Source organism: Trematomus bernacchii, unplaced genomic scaffold (genome assembly GCF_902827165.1).
Source record: "Trematomus bernacchii unplaced genomic scaffold, fTreBer1.1, whole genome shotgun sequence".
Taxonomy (NCBI): Eukaryota; Metazoa; Chordata; class Actinopteri; order Perciformes; family Nototheniidae; genus Trematomus; species Trematomus bernacchii.
This window is the reverse complement of record NW_022987698.1, coordinates 9,798,351-9,820,240: the sequence shown is the minus strand read 5'-3', so window position 1 is coordinate 9,820,240 and position 21,890 is coordinate 9,798,351. Positions and strand designations below refer to the sequence as shown.

Here is a 21,890-nt window from a genome sequence, read left to right as displayed (position 1 = left end):
ACAAGCACACGGGGCATGTATTTGACCCAGAAGTTAGAAGCAGACGATCACTTGGGCCGGATCGACAGCGTGAAAGCTTCGAAGATCCATTGATCAAAGCTTACCTCATTGGTGTACTTTGGAGGTATGTCTTGAATTCTTTTTTTTCCTTTTTTTTTTTTTTAATCACGCCATTTTTCATTGCTTCAACTCAAGTCAGTAAATCCATACGGGTAACAAGATGAGCAAGATAGGGCAGCTTTATTTTTTAAAGATTTTTTAAGGAGACATTTGGTCACTGGTAATTAGTTTTCAGACAGACAGTGTATGATGCGTGTCTACTCAATGCGTGTTTGACCTGAATTGGACTCAAAGGGCTTTAGACCTTGATAATTTCATTAATTGAATGTTTATGAAACATCAAAGTACTTTTTGTTGATAACTTTGCAGGATTCAAAGGACAACTCGTACGGATTGGGACATTGATTCTATCAGTTTCTATGTAAAAACCACCTCACTACGCAACTCTACAGATCTTATGTCTTGCAGTGGAAAGTTGATTTAACACAAAATCATTTCCCACAGATTTCCAGACGTCTTAGTGAATGGGAAAAGGTCTTTGAGTACCCAATGGCACCACTTGACAGATCTTGAAGCAGCAATTCAATGATTTGGCCACTAAGATAATCTGCTTCAAAAGGCCAACCCTGGTCCTGGGGACATTTTATTTTTTAATTCTTAAAGTTTACATCAATTTTTGCTTGCTAGCAGTCTTCTTCTTTACTGCCTATGTTGATGCAGTGCTGCATTTATCGGCATGTTACTGCCACTTGTAGATCAGTGGAATAGTCTAACACTTGGCACAAAGGTCACATTCACTTGCATGGACAAGACAAACCAAACGGGGACCCACTTGTTTAACATTTTTTAAATAAGGAACTACTCAAAACTACTTATCAAATGGGCTTTTAATCACAGTAAATGATGTCATTAAATTATCTTCATTGTTTCTGTTTTGATTTACACAATACAAAGAAGACTGTGTACAGAAAGACAATGTACCTTACTTAAAAACACTTTAAGAAAAAAAGGTATTTAAAGCTCTACTCTGCAACCTTGGATTGTAAAGACAAGTGATGTCATATTTTACTTTTGGATTTTTTTCGCTGCATTATGAATTTCAACAAGACAGGATGTCTGAATAATTCACAAGAAGTGACAGGACAACAACACTTAGTGTACAACAGCACGATTCTACTTTGTCATCTAAAAAAGTGAATAACAACTGTTGGTTATTCGCCTCCACTTGGCGACAAGTTGTGATAATTTCAGTCAGTGCACATAACACATGTCACATATGTCAGCTGGCATAAGTGGGTAGTCCGTGCAAACTGTGACAGGCCATTATACGGTCCTCGGGGAAGAAAAAACCTGACCTTTCATGGTCGTGGGTGGCCATGTTGTCATGCTCCTCATGTCAAGTGCACAGGAATCCCCACAATCTCCTCCCTCTCACACGTGAGCAGCTACTGACACACATACAGTACACTAGTTGCCTATGCATGCACACACACATACGACAAACTATTGTTCACTGATGCAAATACACACATAGACAACCAACCCCCCCAATCATGCAATCCTTTTCATTAATAAACTATGCCTGTGCCTGGAGAGGAGTTCAAGCATGAAAGACAAAAGCATTACATAACGCATGCATGGAATTCTAAATCATAGGCTCTGCTTTGGGTTTTCATAAGTGGGAGTGTTAGCCTTAAATAGCTCGGATTATAATGAGGGATACTTCACAGGGTTTGCCTCATCCAGTCCTGCATGCCTCTGAGGTAAGGGTGGGCTTTTGTGTTGCGAACTGCCTTAAGAACATTACAAATAAACTCAAACTAGATCAGACCTTGAGAATTAACATTATGCGCCCCTTTTGTGTCTGTTGGTAATGATATTGGGATGTAGCGAATCATTACTGCTATACAGCAATATTTGACTGTATTACATTATACTCACTGCTTGCCTTGATCAGTAGATTTGTAACGATTTGTATTTGTTATGAAACTTGCTAAATATATGAATTTAAAAAAGGGATCCATTCATACAATACTCTTTACAGTCAACCTCGTGAAAGATAGGATAGAATATAATTGGGAGATGTAGGGGTGGGTCAAGCGCTTTGGTGGCACAACCAGCCCTCTTCCTTAATATTTCATAAAGTATCTACTGTAACACAAAGTAAAGGACAGACTGGATAAGTTTACAGAGAAATCAGTCAGAGCTTCACTTGTACAAATTGTTTTAAGAACAACAAACGAGAAATACAAAATAAAGAACCAGTAGCACCTGTCAGCCACTGTTTCTTTTTGCAGTTGTTACACTTGCGAAGATGAATTATCACTTGTGAAAAGCTGAATTGTTTTAAGATAGCCAGAGGTTTACAATAATGTACTTGTTGAGTCTTTACTTACATTATTAGGGCAGGTATTACACTGTAGTAACATACGTTTTGCCAATAATGAGAAAAGACAAATAAAGAGTTTGTTGCAACATTATCTGAAACAAATATACAAATGCAATCACAAAGAGATGTTGAGAAGATGTGAGATCGTTATAATGCCAGCGTGATACTGAATCTTTGTTAGCCTGTTGGCCATTCCAGCTGAGAATATATGCTACTGAAGAACAATCCCTCTTCAAAGATTTGTTTAATCAGTGCTGGCAGATCAGGAACGACAGCTGAGCTGGATTGATGCTATGACACAATAACAGTCACCTCCTACGGTGCACATCGCCTGGTAGTCTATTCAGGTGTGATAGATGACACAAACAGCGACTCTTACAAAGTCATTGTCCTCCCCAGATCTATGAGGTGTCTTTATTCCCCAGAAATCAGAGAGCAATCCATCATGTGAAAATTGAAGAGATGGTTGCCTTGCAACCGTTTGAGAAGAGCGGTGGTGTGTGCATATGGAAATCTGCACGTCTTCCTAGCAAGAATGAGGGCAAAGGATTGGGTTTCTGCCTTTTATTTCAGCTTTTTGATATGGAAATGGTTGAGGTTACTGTTCGGCTCATTCTCCAGGCTTTGTCTCTCGCTCTCGATAAGCCTTGAGAGAGTAAGAAAGTGAAAGAGATGGGAAATTGGGGCTAAAACAAGAGAATGGAAAGTAGAAAGTGTGTGTCTGACCATGTGTGTGTGTGAGAGAGAGAGAGACAGATAGAGAAAAGCAGAGAGAGAAAGAGAGACCTCGTTTGCCAAGGCTGTTGTGTCTCCAATGTGGTGGTGGAGCCACTGCAATGCACCAAAACCAAGGGGAGAGAGGGTGTAAGAGTGAGGGGGTGGGTAGAGAGAGAAGGAAAGGAAGATAGAGAGAGGAGAGGAAAGAGAGGGAGTCAAAAATATAGAGGGGGGTAACGGCAGAGGCAAAAGCAGACTTTATCAAGAGGGAGAAAGAGAACAAGAAGCATCGCAGAGAGACGGACGGAGAGAGGAAACCTGGAGTGTGACGGAGTATGTTTGTGAGAGAGGGGCACAACTAAACCTATTTGACATCCATCTAGCTGTAGCTCAAGTTACTGACAATTGGGGGGGTGGGGGGGGTGCAAAGTGGGGAAGGAAGGGGGACAGTAATGGCAAAAAAAAATCCAAGGTGTCATTATTTCACTTTTACTTTTTTGTATTCACAGAATCAATCCTGATCCCGGCTGCACACACATCACACTACACACATCTGTCCGCTTCTGTGACTGCACTCACAGAATGCAGGCAGAGCAGTCCTACCCATCAGCCTCTGCACACACCATTAACAAAGCAAGCCAACCAAAGCCCCATTCACACGCTGGTGATTTTTGCCCATCCATTCAGAGGGCCAGACAGGCAAAAAGTGGCCCGAAGCTGAATGAACAGAACAGGAGGAGAGGGGAAAAGAGAGATGGGTTGGAAAAAGAAAGGATGCTCTGTGTGAAATCATTGTTTAAAATGATGGAGAGTGGACATTTAATACACATCAGGGAGACATATGATAAAGATAGATCATGCACGCTGCAGCGCTGTAATGCCTGCAGTTTACCTGGCCGACAACAAGCACATGGTGGGGAAACAAATGACTGCGGAGACAGAGGATCATAACGCGCATTCTTCCTCGCAGCTACTCCAGAAGCACTCAGCTTTTGGCAGCCGGATAGAGGGAAGGTCACAGTGACATGAAAAGGAAGAGGAAGGTGAGAAAGAGGGCAAGTGACAAAAAGGGGAAAGAAAGGGAGAGATTAATGGGATGCCATGGCTCAATCCACTCTTTGAGCGACGCTGGGGCCGATTCAAAAAGTGGATAGCGGCCATGTGTCGAAATCAACTCAGTGCACTTGTAGAAGGGAAATGAAGAGATGAATGGGAGAGTTGGCAGAATAAGGATCTTGCACATCTTTGGAAAAGCTCACTTGTTGCAAAAATAATACAACAATTGTAAAACATTATCATGGTAGGGATGTGCATAATGATTTAAATGTTGACTATAAATAAAGTCTTTTGGTGAGACAACGATAGATTATTTTCACAAATACCAAAGCTCAAATGAACATGATCCAAATGGGTTGTTTTATTTTAACCAATAGTCAAACATCTTAAAGTAATTTACTTGGAGTGAGAAAACAGAGAATATTCATGTTTTGATGATGATCGTTTGAAAATAGACTTGCTGCAAATTCTGAAAGTCTGTATTGTGTGGTAGACCACCACCAAGTCTGTATTGTGTGGTAGACCACCACACAATACAGACTGTTGAGATATTGTGCAATACACTTGTAATGTGCAATATATACACTTTTTTGGGGCAATTCTACTGTGCAATCATAATCAATTGTGTTGGGGGAAATATTTTCCAAGGCCCATAACTTTGACCCAGTTTATCAGTTCATACTGTCCTGACTGAGCACACGCACCTGTAACCTTGGCTGCTGTGCTCTCAGTGTTTTGTCTCCCTGTTCCTGCCTGTTGACGTCAGCTGATAGAGGTGTTATCATTCTATCTTGTTATGCACAATGTGGATTGTTCTCTCTGAGCTAGCTAAATACATGGGTCTGGGGTAGAGTTCTTCAGAATTGACGTGGCAACTCTACCGTGAAGTCAGAACCTCTGACTGTTGGACTTGTTTTGTGAATTCTCCGGCCGAAGCTCCAAATAAACCCATCAGTGTTTTGACATCAAAGCTCCAGCTCTCCCCGTGTCTCCTTTGAGTCGGTGACTCCTCCTGCATTGCTACACAGAAGTTTCCCCCACAAATTGCATGTGCAAAACATCATTTTTAAAGTACTTCAAACATTAATATGCTCACTTACATGGACAAGTACTTATTTGTCTTTATTTTTCTGATGTGTGCTTTTTTACTAAACTTGCTAGCTACTTTATTGTTGCTTGCTTTTTATCTTTTATGTCACTTTTGCTATGTGACTAAATGTCCTTGCTGCGGGACTAATAAAGGAATTCTGATTGTGATGGACCCGTGGATTCAGCTCTGACAGGAACACAACAGATGTCTGGAGTTATATCTACCCGTCTAATTGTTCACTATATTCCTGGTTTGTAAAGGAAACAGTTATATGTGGCATCTATTCTTTGTAGATTTAAATAATCTCGAGATCTGTCCTACAGCTTTTCATTCACATCTATTATCCAACTAGTTACTTTGAACACTTTGGTAACTTTGCTCACTTTTAAGCTTGAAAGGACCATTTTTCACCATCTTGGAAGATTGCATTATGGAAGAAAACCTGGCCTCTTTTCAAATGCTCTCGGAAATATCATAATTACAATACAGAAGTGAACAATTCACAAAAGTATTAAATAAATCCGCAAAGTTGAAGCTGAGATATTGCATTTATGGGGAGGAAAGGCTGGAAGCCATATCAACAATTGATGGTAAATGTGATCTTTTATCATGGTTGCTATATTTATTATTCATGAATCTTACTCTGTCATTGCTTGGCATCCTACGCAGAGGGATGCTGTTACGTGTTAATATTGCCACAAGCTTACATATATATGCTGTAGTGAGTTATTACAAACTGTGATTTGAGCAAGTCATGTTACACTGTGTCCTCTTCACTCTGTTGAAACAACAAATCAAATAGTTTGGTGCTTCAAGAAAAGCTTTATTTTTATCCAACAGCCATGTCAAGTCACATCAACATATTTTTAACTCAGATGCTAAAGAGCAGTTGAAAAGCAGAATCAGATTCAGACACTGCAAGAAAAGGAATGCCAGGAAAATGATTCATGTGAAATCAAAAAGATGCAAGATGTCATCAGACGCTGTAAAGTCTAACAAACAGCTAATATATCAGTTGTGATTTCAATAACTTCATTAAAAGTATAGTGGATCATACCATTCAAAGAGTTGATATATGGTTGGATATGCTTGAAGCACAGCTATAATGGATGTAACTAATCTATATTGTACAGGACTTGAAGCTTTTATGAAATGTATGTTCTGTGTGTGTGGCAACGTGCATGTGTGTACGGATGCATACAGAGTGGGTGCAAATGTTATTTTTTGCTATCCCTAATTTGAATAAAATGAATACATGAATAATTAAAAGCCCTCAATGACAAATACTTTCTCAAGTAGACAACGGAAATCAAGCTCAGGACTTAAAGTGATTAAAGTAATGGGAGAAGCAGCAGAAGCAGTATGAAGCTCATTAGTGTTACGTAACTGCATCAATACACCTACTTCTTTAATAGAAAAATGTTCACTAATTACATCACAACAACTATGAATATGGTTTGATATACAACCTCAAATGTGCAATTGTACAATGACGCAAACACGGTATGATTATATGGACTAGAGTAACATTTGTTACATTATTTAACACTTTTATATACTGCAAATAATAATAAATCATGTATTAAACTGAACTATTAGACAATAAATGATTCATATTTTCAACACTGCATTTGGCGATGTTTTTGGTATAATTCGTTCTCACTACTTCCAGTGCCGTCAAACCCACTGTGAACCAACACTAACATTGGAGTGCAACACAACCCGTGGTTTAGGTGGTGGACCAAACAATGGGAGTTCCTTCAGTAGAATCTTGGAAAGCCTTGCTTTGCACAAATATTTAGGTAACACATGCCTGTTATTAAAATAAGAAAAGATAACCATTACCTGATAGCCATAGTAAAGAACAGTACATATAATCTTTATCATAACAATAACATTTGACTCAAGTTGAATAAATGATAATATGGAATTGTCAACCAGCAGAACTTGATGGAAGATGGAATAAGACATCATATTTGCGTAGTTTTAACAAAATTAATAATTACAATATAGCAGCAAAACGATCTAGAGTCTACCACTGCAGGTGTCTGTACCCTAACCCTGTACTGACAAACTCCCAAAGACGAGTGCTTTTCTAAATACTGTTCACCAACAACCTGTCATTCCTAAATCTATTAGGAGAACAGATTAGGATATGGTGTGTGGTGACTGTCAGTACAACAACAAATATGCCTTTTATTATTCCCTGTATTGCCTCTGTAGCTAACAAAAGTATTTGTTGTCATTTTGCAACAAAGGGTTTGTACTGTAGGAAAAAGAGAAGTATTTTTAAATCGTCTTCAACCGAGGCCTCTGCAGTCACCCTCTTGACATTGCGCCACAGCAGTGGCATGCATGGTAATGGTGATGGAGAGCGTGTACCCCCAACCGAGCTGACAGAACCTGTGGACTGTGGAGAGAACCGGGCTGTGACACACACACACACACACACACACACACACACACACACACACACACACACACACACACACACACACACACACACACACACACACACACACACACACACACACACACACACACACACACACACACACACACACACACACACACACACACACACACACACACACACACACACACACACACACACACACACACACACACACACACACACACACACACACACACACACACACACACACACACACACACACACACACACACACACACACACACTACACACACACACACACACACACACACACACACACACACACACACACACACACACACACACACACACACACACACACACACACACACACACACACACACACACACACACACACACACACACACACACACACACACACACACACACACTTTCCCTCCTGTCTGCTGCAGCACCATGGCACCTTGCCTGATAGCCAGCCAGCCAAAAACATTACTAAAAGTCACTACACAAAATTCAAATTGAAAGTACATAATTAAAATTCATTTAGCTAGTGGCACAACTCTCACATCATATATCTTGCTTTGCATTTCACCTTTTCAAACCCCAAAACTATGCCTCAAAATGGCTTCACAGCCAGAGAAAGAGAGGAGTAGAGGGAGAGAAAACACAGCGCCTGGTCCTGAGGGACAGGAAGGCCTGGTATCATCCCTGAATACCAGCCCGGCCCCATGGGGATCCATGACCTGCATCTCTGGCCCGCTGCTCTCTGCCTCCCCCACCTCAGTAGGTAGAGCGAGCACTGCTCTCAAAATCAGACTGAAATAACCAACACGCACACACACAACACAAGTTACAGCTCTTACTTTCTGGTGGCGGTGGTTTATTCTGGAATCCTGCGTCTAATACATTTTCATATTGACCTAATACAAATAATCTCATCCCGAGTCAGTGCTTCATTTAGTTTGTCCTAACATGGAGTTGATACAAGCAGATTTTTGGTGGGAAATATTACATCAGACTTGGCCACACAACTGTGTTTAGTGTATTGCCCCCCCCCCCCCGGGTTCAGCTGCTAATGTGAGCAGACGAGTCCTGAGAGACCTGGCGTTACACAGATGCTGACAGTGTTGCACTGAGAGGAGGCAGAGATAACCAAATAATAAATAAATTCAGAATGATGAAACAACCTGAAACACCGTGACATACCGACTGTGACACCTGCAATGCTTCCAAACGTCATTGAGAGAAGATGGAATAAGAGGAGCTAAAATAAACAATAGCCTTTTTCAATTATAATTATTCTTCCAAGTAATGTTCTTCATTAAATCAAAAAGGAAATGAATCCAGGTTCCCGCACTTAATCGTCAAATCAGTCGTCCGAGACCAAGACATTATCAGAATAGCATCAAAGACTATAGCACAGCAAACAGTGGCTTTTTAGTGGCTTAAACCAATGGAATTATGCAATGTTTGCTCATTAAACGGACCAATTCATGAAATAACCAAAATGTTTCAGGCCTAGAAGAATATATTTAAATGATATTCACAATTTTTTTGTTTTAACCTTTTTTTATTTCTTGTCAGCTTTCATTCAAGGGAATGTCACTAGGATCACTGTAGATGTTTTCACTCTTCAAAGTGCCTACAAGTTCTTAGGTCAAAATAAAATCCCAATAGAAAAAAAACACAAATGCATCTTAGTCTTAGAGCATTTCTGTAAAAGACCTTTCTGAGGATATTCATGGCCATTTCTCACAGCATGTTGTGTAGCAGCCTGCCCCTCTGAATGGATGCAGGATGGTGGTGGTGACTATGTGAGAACACACGAGAGAAACCTCCTGTAAAGGTTGCAGACGGGGCCGAGGGCCGCAGAACGAGCTGTGGTTGTCCAAGTGTCTGGATCTGTGGCCCTGTGATGGATGTGTCATCAGAGTTGCGTGGTAGGGAAGAAATGTTCAACCGCTCCCCCCATGAGGTTTCCTCTCCCCCCCCCTCTTTCGTCCCATGTTAGTATCACTGAGGTCTGCCCTGCAGCCTCCCTGCATGTGAGGAGGATTTTGTCACTCTCCATCAATTGGTCCCAATCCCCCACCACACACACACACATATTCACACACCTCCCCCCGTTTGCAGACGCGGTTACATAACGGCACGAGGATTTCTGGGCTAAGGTTTACTCCCCCCTCTTGTGCCGTTACCTTTTTCTCATTCTTACCAACTCCCATCCTCACACACACACACACACACACACACGAGAACATATACACTTTCTCCTTACTTGCCATATGCTTAACACGCACCTTTAGTCACACACACACACAACACAGACTATTGTGTAACTTGCTGGGTTCCTGATCCCCCTCTCATATCAGGTTTTTCTACCACATGATTCTGACAGAAGGGAAAATATGTAGCTAGAGGAAATCCTTCATCAGAACAGGACTGCCCCCTGTTGTCTCAGCAGAGAAACACTGGTCTGGGTCACTGCAGAGCCATTTATTTCTCACATTCAGCCTTCCAATTCACATTTACGTTAACACATTTTGTATGCAAGAAGCAGCTGTTGCAATTACATATGTCTATTGTATAGGAATGTATTAAATGTCAAAACCTTAACCCTGTGACAACAAAATTGAAGGATTTTTCACCAGCTTCTATCTTGTGTTTTCACCATAAAACATTCAATTGGTGAAACTGCCGTCTGCTCAATGTCACCACACCTCTGTGTTAAAGTGTACAGTAAGCCCCCCCCCCCCCCCGGCCTGAAGATGTCTCTGATTATTTGATTCAACCTAAAAAGAAGATTAGATAGAAACTGGACATGCATAGGTAATGGTGTATGAGTTGTATCGATCCACGCTGTATTGATGGCCCGCTCTTTGACAAGCGAAAGGAATAACAGGGTGAACGATGGCAGAGGAGCATCATTCGAGGAATGAAATGGCTCGCTAGATTACAAATCAATGGCTCTTCTGAAGGGAGAATATTTTAAGACGTTTAATGGCATTAGAGCAGGATGAGGACAGATGGGCAAGAAGACAAGGCACGGTAAGTGAAAGGTTAAAAAGGTTTTCTGGCTCCACAGAGAGGTTTATAATGAACAAATTAAGACTTATCTTCAGAGTTGACTGTTCTGGTAAATATAAGAAAAGGGAAAAAAAGGTACCCATTTGTTTTGTATGGACTGGAAATGCTCTCACGGTACTGGTTTGCTGGCAAACAGGTGATTATCAAACTCTGACTTTGGAAAACTACTGCAAGTTTAATATTTGGAAGTTAAATAAACATCAAGCAAGTGTTTGGTCTTATTTTTGCTTTTAGTTCTTTATTGTATTTTAATGTAATCTTAATGTTTGATTTGAATGCTTAATGTCTTTATTTGATGCACCCTGTAAAGCACTTTGAAATCCCTTGGTCTGGGTGAAGAAGAGGAAGATTATAGTGACAAATGATCACGGTTATCAGTTTTGCTCAGTGGTGCAATTTATTGTTGCAACTACCCCATGTATCATTTATGTAAATATATATGATTGTTAAGAAAACATTAATAGTGACTGTGATGCCTTCCTTTATGTTTTTATTGATGCACAGCAAACACGCCTTTTTTTTGTAATGCTATGCCTGTCTCGGAGACTTCACACTTAAGTTGATGGGTTTTCCAAACATTGTTTTAGTACTAACCATGCATTTTACCATGGGTTATTGTAAAACCGGTACATCCCTATTCCCATTGCGCATTGTTCATAAAATGTAGCTTATTGAATATTCAAACTGACATCTGGGATATACTTTTCAAATGTGTGCATAGGACATAGACCAAGTTACATTCACATGCATTGTGGAATTGAGACACAGATGTTAGTCAACAACAGTAGTGCAACTGGGATACAGGATCAAATGAGGGAGCAGGTGCTATGAAAAACCTTCCAACCCCCCCGCCCCCTCACTCACACACACACACACACACACGTGTGTTAAAGCAGACGTGCAGAGATGGTACAGCCAGTCAAGCATTAAAGGTTCACCGGTGTTCAAATGCTCAGCCCAGCTTTGATAATGTAGTTGGAAACGATTCAAGACAAGAGTGTGCCACTATGCATTTGAAGCAGGGATATTCTAGCACAAAGAGAAAAATAAACTCTCTTAGTTTACTATAGGCCAAGCTTTTCTCGTATTAAAATTCCTGTATGGACCCTGGAGATTTTGACTGATTACATTTTTTTGGATTATATTATATTATATAGGAGGTATTTAAATAATTTCCCAATTTGGGATAAATTAAGTATCTATCTATCTATCTATCCATCTATCCATCTATCTGTCTATCTATCCATCTATCTATCTATCCATCCATCTGTCTGTCTGTCTGTCTGTCTGTCTGTCTATCTATCTATCTATCTATCTATCTATCTATCTCTCTATCTATCTATCTATCTATCTGTCTGTCTATCTATCTATCTATCTATCTGTCTATCTATCTATCTATCTATCTGTCTGTCTATCTATCTATCTATCTATCTATCTATCTGTCTATCTATCTATCTATCTATCTGTCTGTCTATCTATCTATCCATCCATCTATCTATCTAGATGATACAGCCATCCTTGGCTTGATGCACAAAGGCAGCAGTTCATCGGCTTATCACTCTGAAATAGAGAGATTTGTGCAGTGGTGTGACTTTAACCATCTGGTGCTGAATGTGAAGAAGACTGAGGAGATGGTGTGGGACCCAAAGGCAGTGGGTGACCTTAGGCCTGTGGTTATCCACAATGAACCCATAACTCAGGTCAGCTCCTATAAGTATCTTGGTGTCCATCTAGATAATACACTCAGCTGGAAGGCGCATGTTCAAGGTCTGTGCTCTAGACTTCAGCAGCAGTTGTACTTTCTGCGTCGACTCCGGTCTTTCGGAGTCGACCAGAAGTTCATGTTACTGTTCTATCATGCAGTGTTGGAGAGCATCATGAGGTATGGTATCACTGCCTGGTATGGTAACTTGACAGTGCAGTCAAAGTCACAGATCGCTCGCCTAGTACAGACTGCTATGAAGATTATGGGGGTTAAAAAACACCCATCTCTCCAAAACATATACGAGCAGTCGATTATCAGACAGGCAAAAAAAATGGTGTCTGATCCCACCCACATACTCCACCCAGAATTCCAGCTCCTACCTTCTGGTAGAAGATTCAGGGTTCCCAAGAGCAGGCTGAACCGCTATAAGCACTCATTACTACCTATGTCGATTAAGCTTCTTAACATTCACATGAAATGATATGTAGTCAAATGTAATGAAATTTACTTTTTTTAATGTTGGCCATGAGGGTTGTGCAATAGGTCGCCATTGTCAGTATGTACGTGTGTGTATTGTGTTTGTTCAAACGGTGTATGACTGATGATATGTGTATGTCTCTTAATGTCCACTATGTTTGTATATGTACATGGATGCACTGCAGGACGGAGTCCAGAACAAATGTCCTTACGGGGACAATAAAGTATATCGTATCGTATCGTATCGTATCCATCTATCTATCTATCCATCTATCTATCCATCCATCTATCTATCTATCCATCCATCTATCTATCCATCCATCCATCTATCTATCTGTCTGTCTATCTATCTATCCATCCATCTATCCATCTATCCATCTATCTATCTGTCTGTCTATCTATCTATCCATATATCTATCTGTCTATCTATCTGTCTGTCTATCTATCTATCTATCCCTCTGTCCGTCTGTCCGTCTGTCCGTCTGTCTATCTATCTATCAATAACAACAGTGGGCAAACTAAGTAGCATAGCACTTAATGGAAAATATTTTACAGTAACAATCGTTCAAGACACTGTTACTAAGTGGCTCATGTTAAACTAAATATTAAAGGCAATTCGCAAAATGTGGAAGTAAAAAAAGAGCCCCGTCAACCAGCCCTTTAATATATGTATATTCAAAGCAACAAAAGACTGCTAGCATTCATTTTTTAAAAAGTGTGGAGGTAGATCACATATGAGAAAATAAGTAGGCTGTAAAAATATGTATTTGTAAGTTGAAGATAAAAGTCAAGGATCTTGTAACAGAGTTTGCAGTTCCATGCAGTTCCATTATTTTTGTAAGACCCCTTTACTGTATATATATATATATATCTCAAAGACAAATACCTGTATATCAAACGTACTAAACTGTCATCTCATTTTGTGTGAACAGATGGCCAACAACAACAAATGCAATGTTTAGTATCACATTTCGGCTTTCACAACAAGGAAAGCTGTGATAACACAGGGCTTTCCGGGAGTTGATAAATAATCCATAAAAATCCTAATCAGGTGTCCACACTCTTTCCAGGAGTGACCATAAACAGCTCGCACACTATATGAAGCCTACAATAGGAGTCATCCACAATGGCCCTTTGTGAGTCAATATCCGTGTTCACCATCGGACTGCACCTCTATATCAAAGGGGTTCTCTATTATTTACATGGCATTCATTACAGCTCAGGGGAAGCAATGCCTGAATAAACACACAAACAATCCTCCGTCTGGTCAGCCAGCAGCCCATTATCATGGGAGCACAATCCCTGGCAGCCACTGGATACGCTTCTCCGTCAAATTTAAGTGAATGATAATAATAATAATAATAATAATAATAATAATAATAATAATAATAATAATAACAGTCCCCCAAAAATACAGGATCTTCTCCCGAGTAGCATTTGCATTATATTACAGGGCCTAGCTGTTTTACAAAAATTGTTGAGCCTTATTTATTTATTCATTCATTTATTTATAAGTGAACCTGTAGGCTGTCCTAGAGAAAGACAAACTCTTTTCTGACTTACAAAGAAAGACAAAATAGGCGTTATCAGTGGTAAACTCCATTATTGCCACCATTACTACCATAAATAGAGCTGGCATAAATGATATCAGCATACCAGTAACGCAGTGAAGCGTCAACGTTCACAAGCTTTTATTTCTCCTGTCCCTTTCCCTCTCCCTGGTTCAGTTGCTCTATAAAAGACGAGATTGTTATTTAATGACATAAACATGTCAACAAGCATTTGAGCAACACTAAATGACGACTCAGAAACAACAAGCTTGTCACGCTTTGATAAACTGGCAGACAAGGACTAAACTCTGCTCTGGGTTTGTCGGATAAAGGCCAACGCACACAAAATAATACAAGATCATACAAAGAGTAATACATTGTTTAAATTAGAATAAAAATGAAGTACATAGGACAATGTGAACGCTTGTTGTGCTAAACCATTTGTTTCTTTACACAAACATAGTTCTCCAAATACTGCAGATGCAGAATACATTTTAGAAATGGTCGATACTGAGGTGCACACACAAACAAAAGGCATTACATTTTTCTCTCACAGATTACAACAACAACATTAGTTTGTTGCTGCCGTCAGGAGGTTATAAGGTTGTGTTGTGGTTGTGATTATGGGTGTTGTTGTCGCTGTGCTCCCATGCTGTGTCATTGTCTTTAGACTGTATTTGCTTACAGGGAAACAGAACATCCTGACACAGATTAAACCGCGGCCAAGTGGGCCTCTCTGCTCATGAACTAAAGCACTGGGGACACATTGGGTTACAGTTTTTGCCATCAAATATCCATGTTTGTAGATCTAAGCCCTTCTTCTACAAAAGCTTTTCTCATAAATCGATCAAAAGAAACCACAAGCGCATACACACACAAACACGAATTACACACATTTTGAAAAGGTTCAAGCAATCACAGCTCGGATGGAAACAGCAGGAGCCGATGGAAGACCGTGGAAAAGCAGATGACACAAATTCAGCACGAATAGTTCAGACGTGTGAAGATCTGCTCCCTCGTGTAAACTCTGCATTTAATTAGGGCACTTACAGTGAGCAAGCAAAACATCTCAGCAGCGTTCTTATCTTAAAGCTGCCCTAATCACTTTTTTTATATTAACAATGGGCCGAGTCACAATGTATAATGTGTAACCCACAGATTATTATCAAGGATTGTGCACTTCGTCTCTGCTTTACAGACATTTCCCAGAGGAGTTGTTAAAGACCAAACAGAGCTAGAGGAAGAATGAATAATTAATGAACATTCATCAGGTGGACACAGTAGAGCTGCAACAATTAATCAACTAATCCATTAGCTGAAAGAGAGATAAATGATCTGCAACTATTTTGATAATGATTCATGTTAAATCATTTTTCAAATGGCAAAATCTGTTTTCAGCCTCTCAAATGTTTGTCCTGCGTTCCTTTATTTTATTTTATATATTATGATAAACGGAATGTCTTAAGCTTTTTCAAACGAAAAAACAAGACAATTAAAGACTCAACTTAAGACTAATAAAAAATGTTTGACATTTTGAGGACTTAGCGATCAATCGTAAAATAAATCTGCAGATGAATTGATTATGAAAGTACTTCTTATCAGCCCTAGGACATACAAACTTTAACATCATTTGTTGATATTGTTTCTTTTTTCTTTCCCTCATCATATAAACTCTAGAAATGTAATATGTTATATTTCAATGCACAGTGTACCTGTCAAATAACCTAATCTATATGACATGGTAGTGTTCAGCTCGCTGTGGTGCATCCAAGTGGTACAAAAACAACTAATGCAGGTTTAAATTATAATAACGTTGAAAATATGAGGTTTCTGAAGGACATTTTAAAGCGTCCCCACTGTAACATGACAAACAGCCCAGCCCCTTCTGAACCCGTCTGCGGCCCATTCCACTGAGCCTGGGTGATCTAACCAAGATATATCTCTCTTTACACCACTGCAAGGTCAAGGGCAGGGGGGGGCACTTGGCAGCCAGACAGGATCTACCTTCTGCTGCAAGTCATCATCAACCACAATGGCTGGCCAAGCCTGTGGAGCTCACACCTCCCTCTGGATCAATAGAAACAGGATCAGGGGTTCAGGCCAAGAGGGAGGAATTTAGAAAGTGCTCTGGTACCACGGGCTGAAACAAGAAAGACTGAATGCGGGCTTTGGTAGGTGCTGGAATTACAACACGACAGGGAAATGCCAACAATGGCCTAATTACATTGAGTCAGACTTGAACACATTCGCAATCATATTCTACACACTTCTGATGTGTGAATTATATTTATTTACACAAGCCCTCTGTTTAAGGTGAACAACTAACAGCAGTGTTTCCCCTATATACATTCAGAGCCTCAAGAGCCTTTCTTGTGCTGGCAGACACATACTGTAGAAACATATTGGCTGGGCGCACTTCGCACGCGCACTAAAAAATTCCACGCGCTCCGCGCTCGCATTTTGCTGGGCCCGCGTGCCTTAGCACCGCTGCTATGACTCCATCCTAGGGGAAACACTGAACAGTGAATTGTTATTAACTACACACGCAACGGATTCGATGCCATACTACTCAACATTATGAAATAAGCAAATACTATTTAGATTAGTTATTATTCATAGTAAACTGACTATAGAATATCCTAAAAGACACAATACTTTAAAACACATTATACAAATATTGTAAGGAATTGTTATAGAAATTGCGATGGAAATGATCAAAACGACCACAAATGTGTAAGAAGAAGAAATGGATAATGAAAATAATTGTTAGTTGCAGTCCTTATTTGCACTTCTAATACAGCAATAATATAGTTTTCATCGACATAAACTAGCTACTTTTTAGCCGCTGCAAATCTGATATTCGTCTGTGATATTTGTAATGTTCCATTAGAACCACTTCACAGAACAAAACACAGGAAGGGAAAAATACATCACTCCCAGCAAGAGATTGATTTCATAATGGTACTTGCAGGATCTGAAGTGTTTTTCACCTCATTGCAAAGACCATTTGAGAGACAACTCTAGTGAAAATGTACAGTGTCACTATGGCAACCAGCAAAGTGTTGGCTGCCTGCACAAGGCTGCAGCTCAGCAACAGCAAAGCATACTGTACAGGAGGGGAAGTCCTTCAATAAAGCTTTCCCCATCTCTTAAGAGGAACATAAGGAGAGGCTGAGATTGGTTCCTACCGACCCTCACAGCCATCTTTTATGTCCGGAGCAATGATTGATACACACTGGGGTATTAAAGTGGAAAAATGCTGAGGCATTTCTATGTTAATTCCCCAGCACTGGAGGAAACGGTGGCATGTTATAGCCTCCAAGGCTTTCTGTAGCAATGAAGGGGAGTGCTGAACTGATAATTAAATCCTTTCATTCTTCGCCTAAGTGGTCCGTTGGTTTCATAGTGGAAATCTGTCAGCAGCACTGAACCTTGGCGCAGCACGAATGATCAAAGACAAGGGGATGACTTCTTATGTGTCCAGTTAGAAGGGAAGTAAGTGTATAAACCGAAAGTAGTGGTGTAACTCCAGGGGTTAAACATATTTTATAATGTTAATTATTGTTCCAATAATGCTAGTCAGAGCTTTTGTCCTACGAATAAAAGATTAAAATAGGATTCGTAGACCTGCTGAGGTAGACTTCAGAGCAAAAGCACAGAAACTAAGCAGCAGCTAATCCTGAGCTGCAATTAAAGCATTTATGAGAATCTGGGGAGCTTGGCCAATTAATCTGAAAATGTCATTAATGTGGTAGCCTTAATAAGTTTAACACATTGTGAAATGTACTGAGTATTTCGCAGATAAATCATTATTTGCACTTGACTGGACCTGAATCATCGCACTTTTTCTAATACTAAATCGTTACTAATGGTAACAGCTTTCATTCCTGCCCTGATGGGAATGTGGCCACCATTTGTTCTGCACTGTTGCATTCAATTCAGACAATGACTGGCAGGACCTTGATCATTTTACTTTTGCGATGACAGGATTGCACAACAATGGGTCCGGTTCTCAGGAGAGGTGCACTGTAGGAAATTGCTATAACCTATAACTGAAGAGATGAATGTTTGACCAGCTGTGTTTTTATTCTCCCTTCTTTAAATGTATCCTTATGGTGAGCACAGGGATTGTCCTGATTTATGTATGCACTAACCTGGGAAACAATTTGAACTACGACAAAAGGTACAGACAGACAACACACCAAGATTTATCCAAGATACAAGGTTTAAAGATAATTGCTATTGAAATATGTCATTTCCTCACATGCAGTGGTTTCAAGAGCCACATTTGACTACTTAAATGTAAAAAGTGAAAGTATACATAAACTGTATGAATCAGACCACATACAGTTCTAGGCATCAGATGGAAATATGAAGAGCATATAGTCTATCTGTATACTCTCTCATAACTGAGGGGTTACACATACAATGATGCTAACTGACGCCCTTCATTAAGACCACTAATTACTTAAAAAAACAAATGTTTGTATGTTTGAATGAATGCAACACTGGCAAAACACACCCCCATTTTGTTTGTCTACATAGGCATGCAACTCCCATGCATATTTTGCGCAATGCACCTGTAACAATACATGATGTCAAGTGGGGGGAAAAGGGAAATGTGTGCCCTTTGCTGCGCCTTTGTTATCTGCCAGACTGTGCCCATTACAAATTCAAGTCACACACATCTGTTCATAGACAATGTGATCAGGAGTCAAGCATCAGTACTGCTAGCATATAGCCTGGTAATGGTATAGCTAACAAACAGTGGAGCCGGCTTAAGTGTCTCCCTACCTTTCAGCTCTACCACCACCTCGGAACCGACAGCATCCTCTCCCTCTGCTGCGGTGCTGGTGTTGGGCTCGTCCCCCTCAAACAGCTGGTTCACCTCCCCCTGGATGTCTGAGGGGCGCCGGTCGCCGTCGCTCTTGGAGACGGTGAACCTCAGGCTCATGGTTGTCGCCCGGTGAGACAAGCGACGGGTCTTCTTGCCACAGTGACTGGGTGACTGACGGACAAAGACAGCGGAAAAATGCTCTCGCTTCTCTCGTTGTTATTCCGTATGGTAAGTTTACCTCCGACCACTGTGACCGGAGCGAACTACCACTCTCTGTGTCGGGTAATCAGATGTGTAATGCCGACTGGTCCATCTCATCAACCGGTGTCTGGTGGCTGCCGCACCTGGGTCCTAGAGCCGAAAGATCCGGGTTTGTTGCGCCGTTTTAGGGAAAATGTAAACACATTTTTTATATTTTAAAAACAAAAACACCAATAACTTACATTTTTAAAACGTTATTTAAAGTGTAATGAAATGAAAGCATTCAAAGCAACGCAGCTAACTAGATTCATGAGTTGGCGTTGCTAGGCAACCACATTAAAGGCTAAAGATCATCTGTCAATCAAACAGCTGCTGTTGGTTCTATGAGTTAAAGTAAAAGTGGTTTCAAATATGTTGATTTGTAAACAATCCTTAAATAGCAGGTGGTTGTTGCTTTTTACCGGAAATGGGGGAATGTAACTGATGTAAGAATCTTTTTTTTGTTAAGTCTATCGAGATGTAGCCTATCATTGTATGTAAAACAATAACCCAATGTGAAACAAAAACGGTAGCCTAAAAGACACAATCATTTAAAAACACATAAATATTAGAAAAGATATTACTTTAAAAAAGAAAAATGATGAACAGATATTTACAGGTAGCATAACTTATTCCAACAGAAGGAGCCGTGTACATTCATTATATTAGTAGGCCTACAGTAATTTACTCAAGCACATCACTTATACTTGAGTGTTTCCATTTTATGCTACTTTTTATACGCCTCTATAGGCAAATGTAACCCAGCATAATTAAAGATAATTACTGTTACATAAATACTGGTGGTATAATGCACACAATTCTGAAGTATATAGGACTCTTACTTTTGTTAGGTAGCCTGGATATTGATGTCAATATTTGTCTTATTTTGCTTTAGTTAGGGTTTGGATGCAGGATGGATGTTTTTATGTTAATTTAATTTAATGTGTGATGCTGCTCACTAAAATGTAATCAACAAAATTACGGAATAAGCAGTGAAGCACTACATCAAGGATCCTTCATTTTGAAACGTTGTTCTTATTTGCTGCTATAACTAAATCAATTTGTGTTTGATTGTATTGCCTCAAAACAAACCTGGGCTCAAATGACAGATATTTTGCCCCAGGTGAATCCAGGTAGTTGCAGTAGTATCAGATATAATCAGACTGGATTTCATTAGACTAGATTGATTTATTCATCTTGATTCTTTCACTGTAGACATTTTGGGTTGACATGGTTTGGAAAAGCTAAAGTAGTTTGTTATTATGAACATTTATATGGCTCTCAAATGAAAATGTGCCAGCATGTAGAATAGCAGAAACAAAAGATAAAACAGAGGCGTCCATTAGTTTCTGTGTATTTCCTATACTGCAACATATTAAAAAGTCACCAGTCGGAAAAGCCTATTTATTTCTTGTGTTGTGAAACTAATAAATGTTGTGTTTTGCAGTATAATGTACACATCTATGTGGCAGCGATGCTTACACAAAGCAGATTTAGGTTTTAGATTGTTCACCGTTACGTTCAACAGTGACACGTAAACATTTGTTTTGAAGACAGTGTAAAAATGTTTCACCTCTGGAACATTGTGTGTCAACATCAAATAAGACCATGTTTTGCTAAATTCACAGCGTAAATTTGAAATGTGTTTTAACTAAATATAATGCAATCCAATACCACAAAACGTATCATAATATTTGTATTTGTTTTGTCTCAGTGATGTTAATCCATTCTGAGGGTAATAAAGAAGCTGTATTTGTCCTGTGACATTTTATTTGACTATATTGATTGGTGTTTCTTATGATTTGACATCACGTATCAACTATCACTTTCTCCTGTCATCAACGTTTGAGCATGCGACTTCAGGGGGCCATTCCTTGAAAATAGTTTTGTCTAGAACTAGATAAATACTTGGCCAGGCTGGAGCCGTGTCACTCGGTGGCTGCAGCAAATCTCTTTTTCAATTCTCCGGCTGTAACTTCCAATAAAACTTCAGTGTCTGCCATCCAGTCAGGCTCTCCTGTGTTCTCATTGTGTTTCGAATCCTTGTTTCAGAAGATTTCTTTACACTATGTATTACAAAAACCTCCCTAAAACACATACTGGAAATGCAAATGACTGTACCACATCTTGTTGGGATAACTTATAAACACATCACAAATATGATGTTATTCAGATAAACCTTTCACCGATGCAGAACATTTATAAATGTTTTCAACTACTTTCTTCCACTCTTTGCAAGGTTTGGGTTAGAGAGTTATACAGT

The 21,890-nt window shown here is 39.8% G+C and overlaps 1 protein-coding gene across 4 annotated transcripts in view; it reads right to left on the bottom strand.

The window, feature by feature from the left end:
- The window catches only part of slc12a5a (solute carrier family 12 member 5a), a 156,774-nt gene extending 137,207 nt beyond the window's left edge, over nt 1-19,567 (bottom strand). For 2 of the 4 annotated variants that reach the window (XM_034138758.1, XM_034138759.1), the window contains exon 1: nt 19,345-19,567. In XM_034138758.1, coding sequence (XP_033994649.1) covers nt 19,345-19,504 — 160 coding nt within the window. In that variant the 5' untranslated portion in view covers nt 19,505-19,567. The remainder of the gene's footprint in view (nt 1-19,344) is intronic. The other 2 variants (XM_034138760.1, XM_034138761.1) reach the window with 1 other exon arrangement.
- Between the last annotated feature and the right edge of the window lie 2,323 nt (nt 19,568-21,890).